Here is a 27,089-nt window from a genome sequence, read left to right as displayed (position 1 = left end):
ACGTTACTCAACGATGAAACACATTCTAAGTGTAAGATAGATGAACAGTGTGCTCAGGGTTGTATCTATGAAAGCAGCAGTAGCAGTCTGTTGCATTTCGGGGAGTTCCCACCCCAAGGTGAGCCTTGTCTATGGTTTTGATGGCCCAGTGTAACAAATACAAGATGGCTCTGTGGAGATAACAGTGCCTGGGCTTGTCTCGTCCAATGATGTTGACCCGGAGGAAACTCAGGACAAGGGGATGTAGGAAAACAAGCACTATCACCAGAAATGCGTTTACAAAGACAACATAAACTTGTGATTCGTGGAGAGACTGGATGCTGATATTAAAGACTTACGGGCGTCTTTGAAATCACAAAGGCAGTTGCATCTTTCAGGATTTGTGATCAACCAGACAAACATGTTTCATGCTTAGCTAAAGTGAACAGTCGCGTTAATACATTTGTGTATAAACAAGCAAAAAACCTTTGAACTCACGTACAGTATAGGCTTATAGTGTGTCTGTGAGTGTCTGTGTAGGCCTGTGTATGTTATTTGTCATTCAACAGCTGCATCTCCTGACAGCTTGAGACAGGAAATGCAAATGCTTAGGGTCACTGCAACATTTCTGGAAAGGGAGATTTTGGACCAAAGTAACTTTAGTACGCATTGCACTCTATTAGTGACTGTCTCTATCTCTCCCTCCCTCTGTCTTCTCTGTCAGGCTCTGTCCCTCATCGCGTTCATCTGTTTTGTGGCATCCACGGCAGCAGCCTTTGTCACAGCACCCCTCATTGAGTTCCTGGCTGCCCTCTTCCTCCTTTTTGCCTATTCCACCAAATTCAATGAGCGATTTAAGGGATTCCACTTCCCCCTCATGGTGAGTATACACTGAGTGTACAAGACATTAAGAGCACCTTACTAATATTGATTTGCACCCACTTTTCCCTCAGAACAGCCTCAAATCGTTGGGGCATGGACTCTACAAGGTGTCGAAACCATTCCACAGGGGTTGCTGGCCCATGTTGACCCTGACGCTTCCCACGGTTGTGACCATGTTGGCTGGATGTCCTTTGAGTGGTGGACCATTCTTGACACAAGCAGGAAACTGTTGAGCGTGAAAAAAAAAACATTTCTACCACCTACCACAATTCAAAGGCACTTCAATCTTGTCTTACCCATTCACCCTCTGAATGACACATATACGCAATCCATGTCTCAATTGTTTCAATGCTTATTTTTTTAATTTTTTTATACCCGTCTCCTCCCCTTCATTTACATTTTTTTAAACCTTAATTTAACTAGGCAAGTCAGTTAAGAACAAATTCTTATTTACAATGACATCTAACCCGACCAAACCTGGACGAATTGTGTGCCGCCTTATGGGACTCCCAATCACGGCTGGATGTGATACAGCCTGGATTCAAACTAGGGACTGTAGTGACCCCTCTTACACTGAGATGCAGTGCCTTAGACCGCTGCGCCACTCGGGAGCCAGAGTGGACTGATTGAAGGGATTGAAGTGGATTCAATGAGTGACATCAATAAGGGCTCATAGCTTTCACCTGGTCAGTCTATCTGATGGAAAGAGCAGGTGTTCGTAATGTTTTGTACACTCAGTATATTTATAGTCCCCTTGGGTATAGTAGGGATGATAGCCAATTTGGAAACAAATGTGAAAACTACATTTTAATTTGTATTATCTCTCTTTTAGGATTTTCTGCGCTGTGTCAGTGCGTCCATTATCTTTTTTATCATCTCCATAATATCAGTTTCCAAGTACACAGACGGGGCCTCTAAAGCAGCAGGGGTAAGAAAAGCTCTTTGACACTATCCACACATCTCTCATCAAGCCTATGCCACGATCGGAGTTGTATCTCCTCAGCATTTACAGCACAGGCGTCAAACTCATTCCACCGAGGGCTGAGTGTTTTGTGGGTTTTCGCTCCTCCCTTGTCCTTGATTGTTGAATTTAGGTCACTAATTAGTAAGGAACTCCCCACACCTGGTTGTCGAGGTCTTAATTGAAAGGCAAAAAAACAAAAACCTGTAGACACTAGGCTTCCCATGGAATGACTTTGACACCCCTGATGTACAGTATACCCATTGAACTCTGAAGTTAAGGTTGAACTCAGACGTCGTGTCTGGTTACTCCGCTGCATTACTTCATTGTGTCTGGATATCATGTTACAGCTTCTGTCAGACAATTCACCCCCTTCTGGATTTACTAGCTGTTTCATGTTGATATCAAAGGTTTTCTTTTCTTCCACTCCCTCCAGGTGTTTGGGTTCATTGCCACCATTGTTTTTGCTCTAGATTTTTACTTCATCTTTAATGACCTGGCTAATTTCCTCAAACAAGGAGGGGACTCGGGTGACGAGCCACCAAGAACCTCAGGTAAAGCGTTCTTTCAGATAATGTCTAGTATATAGTCTGATGTAAATCTACATGTTGTCTCCAATGCTGCATCCTGTATACTCCTCAGAAACATTCAGTCCTTCCCTGTTCTTCCCACAAAATGGCTACAGGAAATATAGAAATGAGAACTTAGTGCTGACCCTCCATTCAGGGTTTTTGTTTCTGTCAGTTCTAATCAAATTTGTTTGGGCAGTTTAGGAAAACAAATAAAACTTGCAGTTTGCTGATAGAAATCATAAGCCACATTGTGGACGACATGGCTCAAGTTCACTCAGCCACGGGTCCCATAGGTCAGTGGGAGTGAATACTCATGGAGTGTGTTTGGGGAGTCAGCACATCGTCTGTGATAATCTTTGCAGACTGTGCTTCGTTCTGACCATGCTGAGTAGCTAATCTATTCGATAAACAAAACATGGTAACATCTGAATTATGATTTCTCATTTGCCATGAAACTGTATCTGATCACAACCTAGTTGTTACTATGTTAATAACATTTATATTAACTCTTTAATCATCTATGTTGTATGTGTTTTTACCTATCACGATTGGCTTCCACGATTATATAGACTTTATATTCATCTCTAACTTTAATTCCTGATCATTGCGTGAGGAGGGCAGAGACCACAGGCCTTCACTTCCCTCTTTGAAAGGGATAGGCACAGACAGACAAAGACATGCATTGCTTATACCTTCAGTGTAAAAAAAATGTTTTTCTGTGTTATAGAGTACGATGACTCAGACTCTGACTCGGACTGAAGAGGTTCTAGCCCAGGGACCATGTGTCCACCATGCCTGGCAGGAAGACATCCATTCTGCAGACGTCAACGGCATCCCGAAGGATTCACATTTAATTTTAAACCGACGTGAAAACAGGTCTTTAGCGCTTTGGAATGTTGGCACATATAAATGATCAATTACAGTTACTTTATTCTTTTCCAAATGCTCTAAAATTGCCCAAATCCTGAAATACATTTCTGAAGCTGTGAATGAACTGTGGTATTTTTAGTGATGGCTATTGGTTTACAGTTGCTCAGCCTCCATAATACCAAGACGAGCATGGGGAACAAAGGCAGATGACACTACATTTTTACACAATTGAAAAGATTGGCAGCTGGTTGGCTGGTTACACCGTCTGTCCGATCATCATACTTGCTTTGCTTGATTTTTCATTTTCTGGTGTCCTTTATTGAAAATGTTGCTGTATCTGATGTGATATCCTAGCGTTCAAATCATTTTGTGATAGATCTATGTTCACTGAGCTGAGAAGACTGACTGTGCATGGCACTTAGCTACTTCCTAAATGGCCACTTCCTGTTTGAATTTGATTTGTCAGCAGAATATTGTCTTCTCTTTTCTTCCAATTCCGAAAGCTTTTAATCACGGAGAAGCACTGGGAGACTTTTGTGTTTGAGATGTAAACTGCAAATGGGGTAGGACTGCATTCAATTACTGAAAATGGTACACCAAAATGTTTTCCTATTCCGAAGGGTTTTCTTACCAGGTTTGTACATCAAACATTTGTCAATTTGCAGGTCATGTAAAGAAAATAAGAAAGAAATCAGTTGATTTTCAGCTATTTGTACGTTTAAATTGGTTTAATAAAAAATGAAGACATGTTCAACAGTATTTCCAAACCCATTTATTTTGAGACAAGGTTGTCACCACAAACTCGTTTTTTTATCTACACAAAATTCTTTCCATACAACAATACAGATTTTAGTACTTTTATTTTTTTACCTTTATTTTACTAGGCAAGTCAGTTAAGAACAAATTCTTATTTTCAATGACGGCCTAGGAACAGTGGGTTCACTGCCTGTTCAGGGGCAGAACGACAGATTTGTACCTTGTCAGCTCGGGGATTCGAACTTGCAATCTTTCGGTTACTAGTCCAACGCTCTAACCACTAGGCTACCCTGCCGCCCCATACTGCTTCCTAGAGTACAATAAATACTTGTATCAGTGACAGAGCATTTAAGAAAATCAAGGTCAAACCTTAAAAAGATAAGAGCAGTTAAGTCTTCACTCGAAGATAAGCCATTTCAGATGTTGAGTGGTTCAAAACCTCGACACAAGCAATAACCTCTGCACGAAGCACTGTCGGTAAAGTTGTTTTAAGGACGTTACGTTACTGTAAGATAAATACACCCATCTCAAAATATTAGGTTATATTTACAGAGTGCTCTCGATTGTTAAGGACATCACGAAGCATTAACTTGTATTGTTCCACTATAGTCACATCATTTCACTACTAGTTAAAGCAAGGATTACATATGCACTCACATGGCCTATTACTGTATGTTAGAGCATAATGTATTGCTAGTTAAAGGAGATGGATCCACTACTGTGAAGTCAAGGCATAATATACGACTTAAAACAATCAACCCCGTCCTGAAAAGAGAGACATAAATACACACATTTGATTGTCTATTCTTCACACAGTTTCAATCATAATCAACAGTGATTACGGTCAATTCATTCAAATTAAATCTGCAATTTGAGATGTGCAATGTCCCTGCCCTCACCTACAAAGTCATTCATGTAGTTAGGCCTTAAGATTGTTCCCACTGTCCTCACAAAGGATATTGGTTCATCAACTCTGAACACAAAATATGATCACTTTGACAAAGATGGCATCTTTTAAAACATTTGTAAGATGTCCCACAACTAGGAGTGGGTGCACTTCAGTACATATAAAGCATCCACCATGAGTAGTTCCTCTGAGGGTATCTTTACCATAATCCACATATACATACAGTATCACCAGCAGGGTCAGTGGGATACAGAACACCCGGAATCACAATGTTGTGTAGATGTAAACGCACAATACTATTTAGAACAAAAAAAATACAAAGACCAGAACACATGTCAACATTTCTAAAAGTCCTTCATCCAAGACACATTCAGTACAAACGTGCACATATGAACAGGCTACATCTCCATAAATGTGAATTCAATGTTCCGTGCTCTGTTTGTCTGTACCAAAACACAAAAATCCAGGAAGTTAAATTGACTGCGAGGGTGCTTTATGAAATAAGATATGTGATTATGCATGCTATATAAGATGAATGAGATCACACATTCAACTGAGATACATTGGTGCGCCATTCTGTGAATGAATATGCCGTGGACCCAATTATTAAGGCGGCAACATCCTTTGACAAATGCCACATTTAAGTTTCAAACAGACAATAGAACATAAATGATGAGTCAGCCAATACCTGAGATGTGCTATGGACGCTGACCTCGACCAGCACCCGTTTATCAGTATTTCGCTCAATTATCAAACGTACCACCATGTTAGTAACGTACCACTGTGCAATTTGTCTGTCACTCACTAGGCCAGATATACTATAGGTACAACGCCTCTATACACGTCACATTCATACTCTTTAACCGTTTACAAATAGCACCCACACCAACTACATTGCCTTCAAAAAGTATTCACACCTCTTGACCTTTTCCACATTTAGTTGTGTTACAGCCTGAATTTCGATAAATGAGCAAAATAAAAATGTAAAAATATGTTTTCACTTTGTAATTATGGGTTATTGTGTGTAGATGGGTGAGAAAATCTATTTCATCCATTTTGAATTCAGACTGTAACACAACAAAATGTGGAATAAGTCAAGGGGTGTGAATATTTTCTGAAGAAACTGTAAATCAAAAGTCCTTCAATAAAACAAAATAGTAAAAAACAAATACCTTCAATCTTCCTTCAAACGTCCATGTGGTTCGGTCGTTGTGTATTAGTGAGATACACTGAGGAGGGTTACTTTACATATTCTACAGAGAGAGAGACAACTGAACTGTAATGGCGTTGTGGAACTGAACTGTGTTGGGAATGTGTTCCAGGAGTATCAGAGTTCATAAAAACGTAATAACCGGTTGATCCGCCGTAACGAATAGGCCTAAGCTTTTGGTCCTTTTTTTTCAAGTTCACGTAAAAAAAAATAAAAAAAATTGAATTTATTAAATTGTTGTTCTCTTTGTGTGTCAGATCTGTAGTGTTAAAAAAAAAATCCATATCTAAACACAGTGCTAACTGTACGTATTGCAAATAAAACAACCACCAAACCCTGTACACTACATGCTGGTGGCCATAGATACCAAGTCACAGTCAAGAGCATTTACCAAACACTGGTGCAAGATTTCAAACCACGCTGAATTCAAAACCAGAAAAACACTTCATTCATATCAAATCAATGCTCTTGATGACCGTCGACAGAGGTAGATCTCTGAGCCAGTCTGTTTATTGGTACACTCAGGGGGATAAGGGCTCTGGGTCCAGGCCTTGGGGGACTCTCGCCAAGCGAGGCCCACAAGTAAAGAGGCTGCAGTGCTCATCCATGGAGTGGGTACGGTGATTGGTTATGTCACTAGGGGGTAGTCAGGGAGAGGGTATGGTAAGATAGAAGCCGTAAATGTCAGTCTTGGTCTCAGAATGTCAACTCCATCAGGCCAGGTCAGGCCGTGCCTCCATCTCTCCCCGGGAGGCAGTGCGGGCTCGCATGTACTCACTGGTCTGGACCGCCACTGAGCGCCCATCACCCATACGCCATCTCTTCACCGCCAGGAAGGTGTTCACAGTGTACACACACGTCACCAAGAAGCCAAAGACCTGCACAGGAAGTTACAGAAACATGATTCAACACAACAGAATTGCTGTTACTATGATCTTAAAATAAATGTAGGTTTCCAAATAGTACAGGAGGAAATGACACCTCTCTCCAGTCCTTCCTAATAGTCCCAGTAGTAAATACATCTCAAATAGGGACTACTGTATAATTACAGTAAGACATTTGGCTGATTAAACAGTCACACACAACGTGTCTAATCCCTCTCCAAATCGCAGCCCTTTATTACAGTCTCCGCCCCTAAAGAAATAGACAAGAGTGGGATTCAACAAATACACACCTCCCACGGCTCCCTCCATCCCTCCCCAGCAGGAGAGCCCAGGGCTTTTCACTGGCCCCTTCCAGGCCTGAAAAAAGCCCAGGATGTTTAATAGAAACTTCCTGCTGAGAACATCTGTACCATAAACGACTCAGCACAAATCCCCAGGCCACCGGCCGGGCACCCGTAGTACACAGTTCTGCTGATCCAGCCTCATGCACAACCACAGGAATCAAAGGGACCAGCCGTGTGTGCGAGGGCGTGCATGCTTTCTTATGTGTAAGGAAACAAGTCAGCCTTGCCAGACAATTCACATCATCTGCAAGAGATCATGGAGCGAGCGGTGCAAGGAACGAAAGGGAGATACATCAAAATTAGGCTGAGGGTTACAAAGACGGTTAATAGTCAAAAGAGAAAGAGACCGAGAGAAAGAGAAAAGGTAGAGCGAAAAAGAGAATGAAACAAGAGAGCAAAACGAGAGAGAAACCAATGAGGTGTGACCTCTCTCTCTCTCTCTTTCCAACCAGAGGATTGGGGCTGAACTCCAGAGTAAACGTCCATGTCACAGCTCAGAGCTGACAGGACAGGAATCAGAAATCGGCTCATAACCTCCAGGGAGGGACTGAGTCAGTAAATAGTGTGGATGTGGCAGCAGCAGGGTGGCCAATGGAGCCATGAACATTCACCGTGGCTCTGCTCACACATCATCAAGCTCCCAGCACTTCCCTGAACATGAACACTTTGCACCTGGGCTGGCCAATTACTGCCTGGCCAACTGATCGTCAAACCTCTCACACTGTCAAGCAACTTGATGTAGCAGCAATTCTATTTTGGATTTATTATACCGTAGGTGGGGAGGAAATGCCATATTGACTTGGTGAAATGCAGTTCAGGCTACCTTCCACAGGGAGGCAGCAGTTAACAGGAAATGCAGTATAACATGGACAAAGAAAAGAAAATCAACAGAAAAACTTCAGGGAGGCTTGTAAGCTAATCGCTAAATGTCTTGCGTTCGATTTGATTATTGAACATACCTCTGAACATCACATTTTGTAGTAAAGCTCCCTGATGTATATTTTAGACACATGTAGGCAACTCTTCAAACAACAGAAATCCAGTGGGTCATGTAACACCAGCCACTGTTCTTTGCGTGGCACAATAACGGATCAAATAACTATTTCACAGATAGCGGGGAGGAAGGGAAGAGAGGATGTGGGGGTGACAGGAGAAAGACCTCAGCCCATGTTTCAGTGGTGTACACCTGAGACAGACTGATAAACAGGGTGGTCACTCCCGAGAAGGCCCGGGTCAGGGGGTCACGAGGGGCGTGACCAGGATGAGGATGCAGTGGGGCGGGACAGGGGGAACCCACCACTGCTGCGATCTCGGCACCGGACTTGTGGTTGAGAGCAGCCAGGACCACAGAAGCCAGGAAGAAGAAGACGGTGCTGGCTGCAGTGTTGACCAGGTCCTGTGGCGACAGACAGACACAGACCACGCATATTAATTAACAGGTCAAGTTTTAGACTGATAGTTACTGTACATACATACGAGGGGTTAGTACTAGCTTCTCTCGTGTCGTGCAGAGACTATGTTGAGTCATGTTTTAGGGTCATGTGATATTAACAACTTTAAAAACCATCCCCACCCATAAAGAAGACAAAAAACAGCAGTGTTTCTCAAAGGAACCTCAGATAACAAGAATAAACAAAAACTCTGCTGGTCACATGCGTCGAATACAACAAGTGTAGACTTTACCGTGAAATGCTTACTTACAAGCCCTTAACCAACAGTGTAGACTTTACCGTGAAATGCTTACTTACAAGCCCTTAACCAACAGTGTAGACTTTACTGTGAAATCCCTTAACCAACAGTGTAGACTTTACTGTGAAATGCTTACTTACAAGCCCTTAACCAACAGTGTAGACTTTACTGTGAAATCCCTTAACCAACAGTGTAGACTTTACTGTGAAATGCTTACTTACAAGCCCTTAACCAACAGTGTAGACTTTACTGTGAAATGCTTACTTTACAAGCCCTTAACCAACAGGGCAGTTGAAGAAGAAGAAAATATTTACCAAGTAGACTCAAATAAAAGCAATAATAAAAGCTACCCATCTAGCGGTTAAAACCACACACTCATTTTTTTTCACCATGTTTTTGATGTGATAGAAAGTGGTAACTCTGTGGTGTCCAGCTCTAATGGGAAAGAGTGACAGACGGACGGACGGACGGATGGATGGAGATGAGAAGGGTGGCCAGAGGCTTGGTGGAGCGTGGGTCTTTTATTGGGCAGGATGCAGTTCTTATGAACAGGAGACAGGGGGCTTAAAATGGCTTCTGTATACCACCCCTGCCTTGTCACAGCACAACTGATTGGCTCAAATGCATTAAGAAGGAAAGAAATTCCACAAATTAACTTTTAACGAGGCACACATTAATTTGAATGCATTCCAGGTAACTACCTCATGAAGCTGGTTGAGTGAATACCAATAGCGTGCAAAGCTCTCATCAAGGCAAAGGGTGGCTATTTTGAAGAATCTCAAATATAAAATATATTTTGATTTGTTTAACACTTTCTTGGTTACTACATGATTCCATGTGTGTTATTTCATAGTTTTGATGTCTTCACTATTATTCTACAATGTAGAAAATAGTAAAAATAAAGAAAAACCCTGGAATGAGTAGGTGTGTTCACACGTTTGACTGGTACGGTATTGCTCATGCTGTACTTCAGAATTGTAATATTTAAGTAACATATTAAGATATAATTTTTTGAGTTTCTGTCATATCAAAGCTGCATATTTAGAGTCTCTGTAACCCACATCTTTGTCATACTTGTCAATCCATCAGCTATCTAAATGTTTGGAATTGTTTGTGCTGTTCTCTTGTTCTCTGTTGATAGTAATTGGCGCTGAAGCCAATCACCGAAGGTCCTTGTACAAGGACCTGATTATTCACATGAACATAGGACACTGTGTCTCCGTGAGCTTTCAGGATGTGTTGTTCTGGCTGGCTGACAGGTCCTTCAGTGTATGCTTAATAAATGCCCCAGCATGACTGGGGCAAGGCCCCCCATGTGAATTGTTGTGATGGGAGTCATAACCCACATCGTCTCACATGACACCAACTCTCTCCCACAGACTCACTGGCCAAACCAGACTCAAGACTGAACACTAGCCAAGTGAGAACCTCAAAACCAGAATACTGGCCAGACCAGACTCAAGTCTCCCCGTTTTTCACCAACACACATGTACAACTCAGACCACCAAACCACACATACACTGGAATCAATCAGAGACAAATCAAGCCTGAGTCTCACACTTGGCTTCAGATGTAGGGCAAATCCTCTCTAATGCCTCACTCCCTGTATATGCAGTCTGTGTGCGTGGCAGGTATAGAGAGTGTGTCTGAGTGTGATCTGTTCGGCAAAATGTGTGAAGAGAAAGCAAATGGTGCTCAGTGGGATGTAAAACTGTGAAAAGTGCTGTTTTTCCTGGGGTTTAATCTGTCTGATGTGTTTCTACAGCGGCACTAGGCTGTCTTGTAGAGCTGGATCTCCCACTGGACACACCACCATCACCAACACAATAGTATCAGCAGAGCATACACTGGTCCAACTGGAGTTACTGGACTGATTTATCAGCCTCAATACTGCCATGCTCCCTCTACTACACACACCAAATCCATTTCACCTTAGATCCATCTCACCCTAGATCCAGCTCACCCCAGATCCAGCTCACCCTAGATCCAGCTCACCCCAGATCCAGCTCACCCTAGATCGAGCTCACCCTAGATTCAGCTCACCCCAGATCCAGCTCACCCTAGATACAGCTCACTTCAGGTCCAGCTCACCCTAGATCCAGCTCACCCCAGATCCAGCTCACTTCAGGTCCAGCTCACCCCAGATCCTACTCACCCTAGACCAGCTCACTTCAGGTCCAGCTCACCCCAGATCCAGCTCACTTCAGGTCCAGCTCACCCCAGCACAATACTCTCTGGGAGAAACCATTCCCACATTCCACATGCACAGCGGCAGTTTGTAAAGCAGTAGCAAAAGATGGAGCGCCTGCCTTTAAATACCCCAGTCAAACCACTGCCTCTCGCTTTCTCTCTCTCTGCAGAGTGACACACTTCTCCAACCCCTCCTTCAACCTCAGCCTCGAGGCAGAGAGGCAGGAAGGCCGCTTAGACTTACTGGCTTCTTTGGGAAACGGGGAGATGTCAGCAAGCTCAGCATTTGGCAGAGCAGTCAGGGACTCTCTGGAAGCCAGAAAGTGTGAGTGTGTTAGGAGTGGTCTTTTGATGAGGAGGGCTGTCGAGGCTCTAGTAGAAACATCCCCTTCAAATGGCTCTACCAAATGTTTTCAGCTGCGTGTTTATGCTGATTTAGACAAGGATTAAGGCAACAGGAAGCATGCATATCTAGACAAACTCTCTGAAGTGGGAGTAGACTTCATGGAAGAAAAGTCACCAAAAACACATTGCAGAATACATTCAGTTCAACAAACAGCAGAGACTACTAACACACACACACAAACAGGACAGCATTGCACACTATTTCAACAGATGCCAAGAATCAAGGAAAATAAACCATACGGCTACATATTCAAGAGGAATGCACTATGTCTCATGTTTCACCAGTAGTCAAGCAAAGTAAATCAGTAATATGTTGTTTGTGATTTGCCACAGGTTCATCCATCTAAACAGAAACCGTCGCTCCACTCAAGCCAATGCACTGCCTGATTTCCATAAGGAGCTGGCACAGAAGGATCTGTAGTAAAGTGAGAAAGGGAGAACCTGCAAACCAGATCAACATACAGCATGCTCTCACACTCAGACGGGAGACTCTACTTGGCACATTGTCAAAGATCCAGTCAAGAGGCCACTTCAGGTTCTCCCACAGGCTGCTATTTCACTCGTGCCCGTGTACTGAGATTTCTGTTCCCAGCCTCCTCATTTCTGAGCAAACACTTTCACTTCCTTCATTAAGGCCAGCACTCACCCACGTTGAAAACGAGCAGTGTGTGTGGTCACCCTTCTCTGTGCTGTCTCTCCCTGGCATGGCAGTTGGGCATTTGAAAGTCTTTGTGTGGAGAGACAACAGAGCAAGCCAGCTGAGACAATGCATGGCCGTTGTGGGCAATGCCACAAAAAGAGGTCCAGTCTCTGCCTAGCACAAGACAGACCAACGCCACAACGCCACCCCATCCAGAGACACGGCGTCACACAGATCACCAGGAGGGCAGGGAGAGAAAAACAACAGCCAACAATGTATCTGAATAATCAAATGACCTCTCACCAAATGTGACGTTTCCAGGAGCCTACACTCACCAACTCTTCGTAAAAAGGTTTACCTCGGAGAGCTTTATGATGAAGCCCAAGGCTGTGCTCATTTTCTTAGGTGAGGGAACAGCTCCCCTATACTCCCAAGACAGCAATAGAGCATTACCAAACATACCACCGAACACAGGTTTGAGATGACAGGATCAAATAGCACATCATTAGAATGAGATATGGACATATTGAATTATGGAGACACAAAGATGCTGTGTTGACACGGTGCAGTGTTGCCATACTTTTTCGAAGGGTCCAGCATACCCACCACTGACATTTGATATTTTTTTTTTAACTCATTTGTCGCCCACATTTTATAGGCAAGTGCACTTTCAGCAAAGTCAGTTTATCCTCAGTTCAACTGATCAACTTTTACTTGATCAACCTTCATGTCAAGTTGCTCTCATACCTATATAATAACACTGTATTTAAACTCGTCCGTATTTAAACCCGTTGTTCTGCCCCTGAACAGGCTGTTAACCCACTGTTCCTAGGCAGTCATTGAAAATAAGAATTTGTTCTTAACTGACTTGCCTAGTTAAATAAAGGTAAAAAAAGAAATGATTGACATCTAAACCAGTAAGAGGATGTGATTGGTCAGTGTGTGTTGGTGGGATACACACCGTCAGGCTCCAGTTGACGTGGGGCACTTTGGTGTGCAGACTGAGGCTGAAGATGAGGAGGAGGACTCCGGTGACTACAAAGGCACTGCAGCTGACAAACTCAAAGAAGTAGACCCCTCCGCAGGGTAGGCACAGCATGATGGTCTCTATGCAGATGAAGGCTATGAGGGCCAAGGCCTGCGGAGAGGGAGGAGGAAGAGGGACAGGTCAAGGACAGCCTTAAAATAAACTATAAACATACAGTCCTACAGTAGAGTGGGTAGAGAGTGTGTCGTTATGATACTACCCACATCAACCCATACAAATCCATTCAAACAGAAGGAGAGCCAACGTTCAGGAAGGCTTTCTGTTTTTATATTGTTAATTCATAACTTGAGGCATACCATTTAGTCATGATAACTACACTGCTCAAAAGAATAAAGGGAACACTAAAATAACACATCCTAGATCTGAATGAATGAAATATTCTTATTAAATACTTTTTTATTTACATAGTTGAATGTGCTGACAACAAAATCACACAAAAATGATCAATGGAAATCAAATGTATCAACACATGGAGGTCTGGATTTGGAGTCACACTCAAAATTAAAGTGGAAAACCACACTACAGGCTGATCCAACGTTGATGTAAAGTCCTTAAAACAAGTCAAAATGAGGCTCAGTAGTGTGTGTGGCCTCCACGTGCCTGTATGACCTCCCTACAACGCCCGGGCAAGCTCCTGATGAGGTGGCGGATGGTCTAATGAGAGTTCTCCTACCAGACCTGGACTAAAGCATCTGCCAACTCCTGGACAGTCTGTGGTGCAACGTGGCGTTGGTGGAGCGAGACATGATGTCCCAGATGTGCTCAATTGGATTCAGGTCTGGGGAACAGACGGGCCAGTCCATAGCATCAATGCCTTCCTCTTGCAGGAACTGCTGACACACTCCAGCCACATGAGATCTAGCATTGTCTTGCATTAGGAGGAACCCAGGGACAACTGCACCAGCCTATGGTCTCACAAGGGGTCTGAGGATCTCATCTCGGTACCTAATTGGCAGTCAGGCTACCTCTGGCGAGCACATGGAGGGCTGTGCGGCCCCCCAAAGAAATGCCACTCCACACCATGACTGACCCAAAGCCAAACCGGTCATGCTGGAGGATGTTGCAGGCAGCAGAACGTTCTCCACGGCGTCTCCAGACTCTGTCACATGTGCTCAGTGTGAACCTGCTTTCATCTGTGAAGAGCACAGGGCGCCAGTGGCGAATTTGCCAATCTTAGTGTTCTCTAGCAAATGCCAAACGTCCTGCACGGTGATGGGCTGTAAGCACAACCCCCACCTGTGGATGTCGGGCCCTCATTACCACCCTCATGGAGTCTGTTTCTGACCGTTTGAGCAGACACATGCACATTTGTGGCCTGCTGGAGGTCATTTTGCAGGGCTCTGGCAGTGCTCCTCCTGCTCCTCCTTGCACAAAGGCGAAGGTAGCAGTCCTGCTGCTGGGTTGTTGCCCTCCTATGGCCTCCTCCACGTCTCCTGATGTACTGGCCTGTCTCCTGGTAGCACCTCCATGCTCTGGACACTACGCTGACAGACACAGCAAACCTTCTTGCCACAGCTCGCATTGATGTGCCATCCTGGATGAGCTGCACTACCTGAGCCACTTGTGTGGGTTGTAGACTCCGTCTCATGCTACCACTAGAGTGAAAGCACCGCCAGCATTCAAAAGTGACCAAAACATCAGCCAGGAAGCATAGGAACTGAGAAGTGGTCTGTGGTCACCACCTGCAGAACCACTCCTTTATTGGGCGTGTCTTGCTAATTGCCTATAATTTCCACCTGTTGTCTATTCCATTTACACAACAGCATGTGAAATGTATTGTCAATCAGTGTTGCTTCCTAAGTGGAGAGTCTGATTTCACAGAAGTGTGATTGACTTGGAGTAACATTGTGTTGTTTAAGTGTTCCCTTTATTTTTTTGAGCAGTGTATATATCAACTAGTGACACTAACCACGTTTCTTTCACCGTACACCAACGTTTCAATAACTTTGATGAGACTGGGGTGACTGGTGCTGATGGAGTGGCATTGCCTTGGGAAGTGAGTGAGAGGAGCCCACAACCTCATTGTGAACAGTTAACTGATATATTTTCCCTCCTCCACCACAGTGATGGGGGAGAACTCGGGAGGTTAATGTGTTATTTAAGGATTTCCGTTGCAATCAGCCCGGCTCTCCACAAACCTCAGACCAGCAGATTACAGGTTGGTCCGCGTGAGCCTGAGGGAGACAGAACCACCGCCATCACCACGCATACATATTCCGGGCTTTGTCCCATCTGGGCCGGGCTCAGACCGGATCTAGTTGCCTGACAGATCTAAATAAAGAATCTGTTCCTTCCGGAATAATGGGCCCAGTCCAGCTTGTATCATCAAAAATGTATGAGCTCTGTGACAGGAAGTCGGAGAATTACAGGCATGCTAATGCACACACTTAGCACCCTTGCCATGTATAGATTCACACCACCTTGAAAAAGCTAAAAGGTGGCTAATGGACCATTCCCTAGTCACATCACTCAGTGCCTGAGGAAGAGAGAAAGAGAGAAAGAGAGGGAGATACAACTATTTTGGTATCATCGTCAAAAGTGACATCACACTCTTATGTATGCGCTCGTGCACACACACACACAGAATCTCTTTCCTTTCTTTCTCTCTCTCCTCCCACCACTTTTCAAAAAGCCTGTTCCTAAGGGGAGCCTTCAGGTGTCTTATGCAGATGCTTGGTTTCACAGCTTTGACAGGGAAGTCACATGACTTCATGACAGTCTACGGCTCCCCACATGGACTTGGGACAGCCAAGCGTCTGAGGATCTGCTTACGGCCAGAAATGTCACGGCCGTTAAAAGAAGAGGACCAAGGTGCGGCGTGGTGAGCGTACATTTCTCTTTTTATTTGGAAAAAAAGACACTGAACAAAACAATACACTACAAAAACAAACCGTGAAGCTAAATGCTATGAGCCATAAACAAAAGTTGTCTTCCCACAAAGAAAGGTGGGAAAAGTATGGTTCTCAATCAGAGACAACGATAGACAGCTGTCCCTGATTGAGAACCCTACCCGGCCAAAACATAGAAATATAAATAATAGAACATAGAATACCCACCCCAAATCACACCCTGACCAACCCAAATAGAGACATAAAAAGGATCTCTAAGGTCAGGGCGTGACAAGAACTCTAAAAGTACCAATACCAAGTCTGAGATTTAACCTAAAGAATCTATCCCTAACAAACCTTGTCAAGAAGCCATGAGACACCCAGATTTGCACACGCATACACTTCATGATGTTTCTATAATGTATGACCTGCTCAGATTTCTTGTCTGTTTTCCATGCCCTTTTGAAATGCAGATTGAGCCAGAACTCGCTGTGAAGAGCCGTCTCCTGTTTTGTACTGGTTAAATGGAAAGGGTGATTGACGGACAACGATTTCCATGGCAACAGTGGGACTTGAATATGTAGATTCGCCTCCCTTTTTAGCCGTGATATTATCTTTAGACAGAGAAAAACATCTCACCTCTGTACAATTATCTGTAATGGCGTTGGAGACAATATGAATCCTATGATTTATGTGTGAAGAATTACCATAATTATGAAGTTGGACAAAAGACCAATCCATCTGTAATATTAAAAATGTTCATGAAAACAAAACACATTTTCTATAAAATACGTTGGCGCAGTGTCAAGGCCCAATCCATCCGGTCTTTTTCTGGGTCAAACACACTGCTGATCAGAAGCCACTCTTTCCTCTCCATCCAAGTCATATATTATCCTGAAGAACACGTTTGTGATATCGTGAGGATGAGTTAATCATCCATCTGACAACAACGGTTTTCTATAGAACAGAGCAATATTGTCAACGTCAGCATTTGCTGCAAAACTGGCATCTTCGTTGCCTAAGAAGACAACGGACATGATGAGTGCAAGGAGCAAACCAACCAGCATATTGGACCAGATCCTGATGGTAGCAGCAGGGAGGCAGCTGGTTGTGTTCCTTCTGACCTTTCCTCACCTATTTTCCCAAGCCCCGGGCTGTTTCTTAAACCTGTCAGCCCGGTTAATGAACAGGACAGGGGACTGCAACAGGGCTTCTCATCACAACACTCCTCTGTTTCTGACACATAGAGTTGTTGAGGCAGGAGAGCGCTTAGGCTACACTCCTGACAGGTTCTCTGGCTAACCACCCTTCACACGTTACACATCTGCTGCAATTACAGCCTTGTACTGGAATTACAGCCTTGCGAAGGGCCAAACACTCAATCTCACGCAGACACACAAGCATGCACACAGTCATGTGCATACAAACATATTATTATTTCAGAGCGGCAAATCTTTTTCAAGGCCACACTTGCAGTAGGTACCTCTGCGAGGAATTCATTCGGGCCCATGTCTTTCTCTGTGGCAGCCAACTGAAACCGCATCAGAGCTGTGTTTGCCTGGGTGCACACAGTGTGACATTTACAACATGGACGTGTCCAGACTGGGGGTGGAGGGTGGATGCAGTGGATGAAGTCATCGCCGAGTCGTGATAAAAACAGCCCTTCCCTGGCCCAGTGTGGAGCAGGTGTCAGACAGGGAGGGGGGAGGGGATGGGGTAACTATGCATGCTGGGTAAGTGTGTAACTAATGATTATATGTCAACCCCACCCACCCTTCTCCAAAACCTCCCATTGTTCATCTCTGGGATTAGTTACATTGTGAGTTGCTTGCAATGGCCACTTGGGAGTCAGATCCCAGTCTTGTTCACCATCTGTTGTGGCCAGAAAAGGAACGGAGGTAGGCATCACAACACAGACTGCACTCCAACGACCTTTGATCGGCGGTGTCCTGTGCATTTCGTTCCTGGCCTAAATGGCTCATGGAAATCTGTGCAACAATAACCGTTTGTCTCCTGTTTCTTGAACCCAGAGATGTCTGTAGAGCCAGAAACTCCGCCTATCATGTGTGTTTGTTAAAGACCAGTCTGAGAGAAACACTAGAACAGAACACACAGTCTCTCCAGAATGGGAATTGCTAGCGGACACGGAGCAGCATCTGGTAAATTCATTTAGCGCCATACACAGCCTACAAAAAGGGCCTTCAATAATATTTAACTTTCCCTTGTTAAATCACCACAATAAAATATCTATTGACACAATTGAATAGCTATGTAACAACTTAATAAAAACGGCAACACTCTACAAAAGACATGAAAAGGGCCACAGTGTAAATTACATTAGAAACAGTCTAAAAAGGAGGGACTGTCAAAATCTGATTGGTAAGAGCTGATTGGGTTAGAGCTGACTGGGTAAGAGCTAACTGGGTAAGAGCTGACTGGGTAAGAGCTGACTGGGTAAGAGCTGACTGGGTAAGAGCTGACTGGGTAAGAGCTGACTGGGTAAGAGCTGATTGGGTTACATGACTTGAGCTCTGTGGAAATGCTTAGAGGAGATGAGATCCACAAAAAGCCTGTTGTCACGAGACTTTTCACACCCGTGTAAAGTTTCCTCATAGACTGACACAAAGACAGGTTCTCTGAAAGTGATTAGCGCCAGTATCCCGGTACTACTGCTTCTCCCAGTAACACCAAGTCAACCTCAGGCCTTCAGAGTGTTTATGTTACAACAACCTCTACGGGACCAGAGACCAAGAGGGTGTGGCTATAGGAACAGTTCCCATAGTAAAGTCCTTAGGAGAGGTAAACATGCTGACGGGAGGAAGGTTTCACCTCAACTTAACTAATGTGAAATATACTATACACACAACCCTCCTGATTGGACCAGCAAGGTTAGCACCGAACATTCCTCTTCACTAGCCCATAAATGTATGCCTTTTGATTTATAGCTGAAATCGTACGTGATTTTACGTAACTGAATAGCCTATTAAGGGAAGGATAACTTTTCGTCATCAAGTCCATTATCACGAGTTGAATTCAGTTCAACAACATCAAATCATGAACTCTGCGGTAACGCGGATTGAACTGGGATGATCCATTAACATCGAGAGAGCTCTTGTTCTGGGGAAAAACTGGGCACATTTGCAGATGAGTTACAACGAGCGGTGTTCTGGGGGATTAAATAGTAAAACACAAAGGCCTCAGCAGTTCCCCCTGTGAGGCCCTTCAAGTCAGTCAATCATTGTCCAGTGACAGTGGCATACATACACTCCAAGGTCAACTGACAGTCAAACCCGAGCCCGAAACATGGGAGCTCTGCTATCGTAAAACTATTATGGTCAACCTTGAGCATATTTCCTCATCGAGCTGCCGTGAGTAAATGTAAGAAATGTGTTATCAACTCCTCTGTACTATCGTTCAAATGAAACCCCCTTACATTGGAAGCATAGCATGGCTGGGCAAATCAAATCAAATTGTATTTGTCACATGTGCCGAATACAACAGGTGTAGTAAACCTTACAGTGAAATGCTTACTGACAAGCCCTTAACCAACAATGGAGTTTCAAGAAAATACCTAAAAAAGTAATTAATTAATAATTAAAGAGCAGCAGTAAATAACAATAGCGGGGCTATATACAGGGGGTACAGGTACAGAGTCAATGTGTCAACGTGCGGGGGGCACCGGTGTCGAGGTAATTATGTACATGTACAGTGGGGAGAACAAGTATTTGATACACTGCCGATTTTGCAGGTTTTCCTACTTACAAAGCATGTCGAGGTCTGTCATTTTTATCATAGGTACACTTCGACTGTGAGAGACGGAATCTAAAACAAAAATCCAGAAAATCACATTGTATGATTTTTAAGTAATTCATTTGCATTTTATTGCATGATATAAGTATTTGATCACCTACCAACCAGTAAGAATTCCGGCTCTCACAGACCTGTTAGTTTTTCTTTAAGAAGCCCTCCTGTTCTCTACTCATTACCTGTATTTGAAGTGTTGAAGTGTACCTATGATAAAAATGACAGACCTCTATATGCTTTGTAAGTAGGAAAACCTGCAAAATCGGCAGTGTATCAAATACTTGTTCTCCCCACTGTAGGTAGCAGCAGCGTGGGGTAGCCATTTGTGGGTAGCCATTTGATTAGATGTTTAGGAGTCTTATGGCTTGGGGGTAGAAGCTGTTTAGAAGCCACTTGGACCTAGACTTGGCCCACCGGTACCGCTTGCCGTGCGGAAGCAGAGAGAACAGTCTATGACTAAGGTGGCTGGAGTCTTTGACTATTTTTAGGGTCTTCCTCTGACACCGCCTGGTATAGAGGTCCTGGATGGCAGGAAGCTTGGCCCCAGTGATGTACTAGGCTGTACGCATTACCCTCTGTAGTGCCTTGCGGTCTTAGGCCGAGTATTTGCCATACCAGGCAGTGATGCAACCTGTCAGGATGCGCTCGATGGTGCAGCTGTAAAATCTTTTGTGAATCTGAGGAACCATGTCAAATCTTTTCAGTCTCCTGAGGGGGAATAGGTTATGTCATGCCCTCTTCACAACTGTCTTGGTGTGCTTAGACCATGTTAGTTTGTTGGTGATGTCGACGCCAAGTAACTTGAAGCTAGGGCTGTGTAATATGGCCTAAAAGTAATATCTCCATTTTTTTCAGCGATTTGGACAATTCATGATATATATCGATTTTTTTGTTTTTCTCTAAACAAATTAAAAAAGGCCAAGACATTTTATTCAAATAACAAAATATACAAGGACTCAAGGCCTATTTGTGCAAAACAAATTAAGTCTATTCTATTGTTTAGGCATGTTTGACCAATAGCTGTTTGAACATGTAATTTATATAATCATTTTGATTGAAAATGTATTAATTTAGTTCATTTGTTATAATTAAAACAGCCTGTGGATGTTTGCTATTGGATTGGCAGAATGACTACTAACACAGCCTACAGCTAGCCTGAACATAACTTTTTGAATGCACTTGAATTATCCAATGTCACACTTACCGATGGAGCGGTGAAGCCTGTGCCCAAAGCACTGCAGGCGAGTCCAGTTGTTCAAGAGCAATGCTTTTATCAGGTTACTCATGTTGTCAGCTGTCATGCACACCTGTCGGTCTTCACTCATCTTCCACAATGCCAAAGAGTCTTTGAGACCCTGGGCTATTACTTCACCCATATGATCATCGGGGAAGTAAGACATCTGGAGGCAGACATTTAGCAATTTCCAGTCTTCATTTATGTAGTGGACTGTCAAACTTAGGTATGGCTCTGATGTTCTGCTTGACCATAGATTGGCTGTGGTGGAAAAATATGAAACACTAGCAAGGTTCTCTGCTACTCTTTCGCAGGTAGCAAGTGTATAATCGTGGCAGGGCTTCTTCTGTGAAATACTTGCAGCTTGGCAGCTGATATTTGTGGTCAACTGTACCTAGCAGCTTTTTTAAGCCTGGCTATGTAATAGGTCACTGCATCCGTTACCTCCTTCCACCTCAAACTTTTCTTGTCATAAGGGATTACGTTTGAAAAAGATCCGACTATGGTAGTTTGTCTTTTAGCAGATGTTTTGGGAATCGGGCGACTGGAATTGGCATTGCGTAGTCTCACGCATTCCTCCCATTCCACCGTGTGTTTCAGTTGCAGGTGATGGGAGAGGTTAGTTGTGCTGCTGCTTTTCGTTGCAATTGTCTTTTGACAGCTTTTGCACAGGACATTTGTTTGCTTAACATAAGACCTCTTAAACGCGAACGAACCACTTCCATATTACTGAAAAAACATTGCTGCCCTTTTTGGGGATGATTTCATCCTCATGATCCTGAGCTGGCTTCCTCACTTTCCATTTTGGTGGAACTCTTACCGGCGCTACACTTCTCCGGCGTGGTTACAATTTGTGACAGGCTGTCTAGGGTTGTGATTGCAATAGACATTTTCCATATCGCGCTAAAACATAAACTTGAATTATTATTAAAAAAACACTAGATATATCGCCCTGCCCTACTTGAATCTCTCAACCTGCTCCACAACAGCCCCGTCGATAAGAATGGGGGCGTGCTCAGTCCTCCTTTTCCTGTAGTCCACAATCATCTCTTTTGTCTTGATCATGTTGAGGGAGAGGTTGTTGTCCTTGCACCACATGGTCAGGTCTCTGACCCCCTCCCTATAGGCTGTCTCATCGATGTCGGTGATCAGGCATACCACTGCTGTGTCATCAGCTAACTTAATGATGGTGTTGGGAGTCATGCCTGGCCGTGCAGTCATGAGTGAATATTGACTGAGCACACACCCCTGAGGGGCACCCATGTTGAGGATCAGCGGGGCTGTGTTGTTACCTACCCATACCACCTGGGGCAGCCCGTCAGGAAGTCCAGGATTCAGTTGCAGAGGGAGGTGTTTAGTCCCAGGGTCCTTAGATTAGTGATGAGCTTTGAGGGCACTATGGTGTTGAATGCTGAGTTGTAGTCAATGAATAGCATTCTCACATAGGTGTTCCTTTTGTCCAGGTGGGAAAGGGCAGTGTGGAGTGCAATAGAGATTGCATCATTTGTGGATCTGTTGGTGCGGTATGCAAATTGGAGTGGGTCTAGGGTTTCTGGGATAATGGTGTTGATGTGAGCCATGACCAGCCTTTCAAAGCATTTCATGGCCACAGACTAGAGGTCGACCGATTAATCGGTATGGTCGATTAATTAGGGCCGATTTCTAGTTTTCATAACAATCGGTACTCTGCATTTCTGAACACCGATCACGGCCGATTACATTGCACTCCACGAGGAGACTGCATGGCAGACTACCTATTATGCAAGTGCAGCAAGGAGCCACGGTAAGGTGCTAGTTGCATTAAATGTATCTTATAAAAACAATCATTCTTAACATAATCACTAGTTAACTACACATGGTTGATGATATTAATAGTTTATCTAGCTTGTCCTGCGTTGCATATAATCGATGCGGTGCCAGTTAATTTATCATTGAATCATAGCCTACTTCACCAAACGATTATTTAACAAGAGCATTCGCGAAAAAAACACTCTCGTTGCACCAATGTGTACCTAACCATAAACATCAACGCCTTTCCTAAAATCAATACACAAGTATATATTTTTAAACCTGCATATTTAATTAATATTGCCTGCTAACATGAATTTCCTTTAACTAGGGAAATTGTGTCACTTCTCTTGCGTTATGTGCAACAGAGTCAGGCTATATGCAGCAGTTTGGGCCGCCTGGCTCGTTGCGAACTGTGTGAAGACCAACTTCGCCAAACAGGGGGTGACTTAACAAAGCGCATTTGCGAAAAAAGCACAATCGTTGCACGACTGTACCTAACCATAAGCATCAATGCCTTTCTTAAAATCAATACACAGATGTATATATTTTTTTAAACCTGCATATTTAGTTAAAATAAATCCAGGTTAGCAGGCAATATTAAACTAGGGAAATTGTGTCACTTCTCTTGGGTATATGCAACAGTTTGGGCCGCCTGGCTCGTTGCGAACTAATTTGCCAGAATTTTTCGTAATTATGACATAACATTGAAGGTTGTGCTAAGTAACAGGAATATCTAGACATATGAATGCCACCCATTAGATAAAATACGGAACAGTTCCGTATTTCACTGAAAGAATAAACGTTTTGGTTTCTAAATATAGTTTCCGGATATCAGAGGTTAGCTTTTTTACATGGCACATATTGCACTTTTACTTTCTTTTCCAACACTTTGTTTTCACATTATTTAAACCAAATTGAACATGTTTCATTATGTAATTTGAGGCTAAATTGATTTTATTGATGTATTATATTAAGTTAAAATAAAAGTGTTCATTCAGTATTGTTGTAATGGTCATTATGACAAATAAATAAATACATTTTAAAAATCGTCTGATTAATAGGTGTCGGCTTTTTTTGGTCCTCTTAATCGGTTTCGGTGTTGTAAAATCATAATCGGTCGACCTCTACTACAGATGTGAGTGCTACGGGTCGTTAGCCATTTAGGCAGGTTACCCTAGTGTTCCTGGGCACAGGGACTATGATGTTCTGCTTGAAACATGTTGTTATTACAGCATCACACTGGGAGAGGTTGAAAATGTCAGTGAAGACACTTGCCAGTTGGTCAGCGCATGCACGGTGTACACGTCCTGGTAATCCATCTGGCCCAGCGGCCTTGTGAATGTTGACCTGTTTAAAGGTCTTACTCACATCGGCTACGGATAGCGTGATCACGCAGTCGTCCGGAACAGCTGGTACTCTCACGCATGTTTCAGTATTACTTGCTTCGAAACAAGCATAGAAGTTATTTAGCACGTCTGGAAGGCAGCTCTCGGCTGTGAAAGCTAGACTAATAAGGTAATACAGTGACAAGGTCCATGAAGCCAACAGGTCTTAGATGGCAGACATGGTGAAGGTGAGATAAGGTGAGATAATGACATTCAGACGTCCTGCCCAGTGCAGGTATTACATTAGACTTGCATGAATAGGAAAGACCTGTCACATTCACACGTAAAAAAATTACATTAAAATTATTTAACAAGGTAAGTCAGTTAAGAACAAATTGTTGTTTACAATGACGGCCTAGGAATAGTGGGCTAACTGCCTTGTTCAGGGGCATAACGACAGATTTTTACCTTGTCAGCTAGGGGATTCGATCTAGCAACCTTTTGGTTACTGGCCCAACACTCTAACCACTAGGCTACCTGCCGTAATGTCACTGGGAGTTGTGCTGTCTCCACTACACATTTACATTTGCCCTGGGTAACGGTGGTGAAAGACATTACTTCCTGTTTGACCTCAGTGTTTTGTTTGTTTTTATGTAACCTCTAGTTGGTCAGCTTTCTCAAACTACGACATTGTAATTACATGCTTATTTTTGTCAGTATCATCTGACCCAAGAAGAAGACATCCACCTCGGCACAGAGAGTTGCTCTCAGCACAGACTTTACACGCAGGCTACAGATGTCTTTCTCTTTCTCTCCCCCTGTTCTCCTTGTCAGACTGGTACTGTGCCTTTTCTGGCATTGAATCTGGTGAATCCTCTGAACATCAAAACTCTTCGTACAATGAGTTCACTTAAAGAGTCTGTGTTGACCACTGTACAGCAGAATAGACGCCAAATTATGTCCTATAACCGCTAATGAAGCAATATTCGAACATGGCATCTTCTGGCTTAGGTTGTTACCCTTATGCACTTAATTATTCCCTTGGTTCCACTGGTTTCCCCAGTGCTTCATCTGTAGGCTATGTGAGAGCACCATCTCCGACTGAGCTGTTTGGCACCAACAGATGGGACAAAACTCTGGCTGAGACGTTTCCTCTGCGGCTGAATTATCATAGCTTTGGGAGGCATCTTCTCCCCACCTAGACATCTGGTTTTAGGTGTACTGGCACAAACCCCACATTGAACTATTCTGTTTCCCCTTCCTGTAAACTGCTTAGAGAAATGTTGCTGATTTCATTAAAATAAACAATAGTCATACAATTGTTATAAGTGGTTGATATGGAATTCTTTCTAGTAGAGGAATTTGTCATTATTTGGGCTACTTCCATTGTAATATTATGTACTGACTTCATGTGCATATCTACCTCAAATACCTCGTACGCTGATATGGTAATGTTAGTCCCTCTATTATTGCGCCTTTCGTGTGTATTTTATTTTTAAACTTAGCATTGTTGGGAAGGGCTCGGCCGCAAGCATTTCACGGTAAAGTCTTAAACCAGTTGTATTCGGCACGTGAGACAAATTTGGATTTGAAAACATGTGAAAGTGTAGCATAGTGGACTGTGGGTGAGCCACATGCAAACTGGGTTACTATTATGTCACTGTGCCTAAAGAACCAGGCCATCTCTCAAAAACAGACAAGCACAGGCTACACGCATACAAATGCAAACACAGTAGGTTACAACGCACATCGTTCAATGAAGTTTTTATATGCACATTTTTAACACTTCAGTCGCCCAGTCATGCAGTCTGTTGAATGATTTGACTTAATTATTTAACTTACCACTTCAACGGCCTTTAATATGCCAAAGTGTGACTTCAGGTACTCAAAGTCACACCTAATGCCACCCAAAACATTCCTTGAGTGTACGGGCTCGGTGGTGGGCTGGTATGGGCTACTTGCTCCCGAGATCATGGAAGTGTTGGAGGCCTCGCCATGAAACCCCTCCGCCTCCTCACTGTTCCTCATGATTTCACTGTACGCTCCTACACGCACCGGAACTTTTAGTAGAGTAGCCCAGTGGATTTACTCACCGTTTGGCTTTGAAAACAAAAAAACACTTTATGCAATACGCGAAATGGAAAAAATAAAAACAGCTCACTTTTGATGCGACGATCGCACAAGCTACTTTGTTGTGGCGAACATTTTTTAAAAGGGGTAACAATGCTTATTCCGCGAATATTCCTCGATGATCAAATGCTGCTTCCATAAAGAATGTGATACAAATTGCCTTACAGTTGCGCACTAGTGTAAGGGACGATTCTGGTTGGTTCTGCAGGCACCGAAAACACCTATTCATGGAGTTGGAGAAACAGGCGAGCTACATTCCGCTCCTTTGTGATACTTATGTAAATAACAAAAATCCATCATGGCCAGAATAAACGAGACATGCCGTTTTTACACCATGGCGTTTGTAGCCAAAAGTTCTGAGCTGAAATACAAATTATGTTACGGTTGCTGTAAATGTAAAGTCTTCGCCCCAAAAAAAGGCACATTCCTGTATGCACACGCTTTAAAACGTATTTAAATGCGTGAAGACGCCCATCGGATATAGTAACTTCTGGTAGTTTAGGGCCCGGGGGCAGTCTTTACTATCCCCTTGGATCTAATTGTAATAGTGAAGTGCTTTCCCGATGTATCATCGTTCGGAGATAGATACTGCGTAGGTTTGCCCATGCCATGCAGGGCGCGGAGTGGTGGTCTATGATCG

At 43.5% G+C, this 27,089-nt stretch overlaps 2 protein-coding genes across 3 annotated transcripts in view; one reads left to right on the top strand and one right to left on the bottom strand.

Moving 5' to 3' along the window:
* The window catches only part of LOC118358214 (CKLF-like MARVEL transmembrane domain-containing protein 3), a 5,786-nt gene extending 1,768 nt beyond the window's left edge, over positions 1-4,018 (top strand). The window contains exons 2-5 of the mRNA XM_035735814.2: positions 704-859; positions 1,694-1,789; positions 2,259-2,376; positions 3,122-4,018. Coding sequence (XP_035591707.1) covers positions 704-859; positions 1,694-1,789; positions 2,259-2,376; positions 3,122-3,153 — 402 coding nt within the window. The 3' untranslated portion in view covers positions 3,154-4,018. The remainder of the gene's footprint in view (positions 1-703; positions 860-1,693; positions 1,790-2,258; positions 2,377-3,121) is intronic.
* LOC118358249 (CKLF-like MARVEL transmembrane domain-containing protein 4) lies at positions 4,014-27,089 on the bottom strand. Of its 2 annotated transcripts, XM_035735848.2 has the most exons (4): positions 26,162-27,083; positions 13,251-13,427; positions 8,663-8,761; positions 4,014-7,015 (listed from the first exon to the last, which is right to left on the bottom strand). In XM_035735848.2, the coding sequence occupies exons 1-4, from the start codon at positions 26,345-26,347 to the stop codon at positions 6,851-6,853; spliced, it is 627 nt and encodes a 208-aa protein (XP_035591741.1). In that variant the 5' UTR covers positions 26,348-27,083; the 3' UTR covers positions 4,014-6,850. The 2 variants fall into 2 exon arrangements, with proteins under 2 accessions (XP_035591741.1, XP_035591748.1); XM_035735855.2 differs by lacking the exon at positions 8,663-8,761 and having other exon boundaries at positions 26,162-27,089.

The sequence above is a fragment of the Oncorhynchus keta genome, chromosome 2, assembly GCF_023373465.1.
Source record: "Oncorhynchus keta strain PuntledgeMale-10-30-2019 chromosome 2, Oket_V2, whole genome shotgun sequence".
Classification (NCBI taxonomy): Eukaryota; Metazoa; Chordata; class Actinopteri; order Salmoniformes; family Salmonidae; genus Oncorhynchus; species Oncorhynchus keta.
The sequence above is the reverse complement of the archived record's forward strand: the minus strand, read 5'-3'. Positions and strand labels throughout refer to the sequence as shown.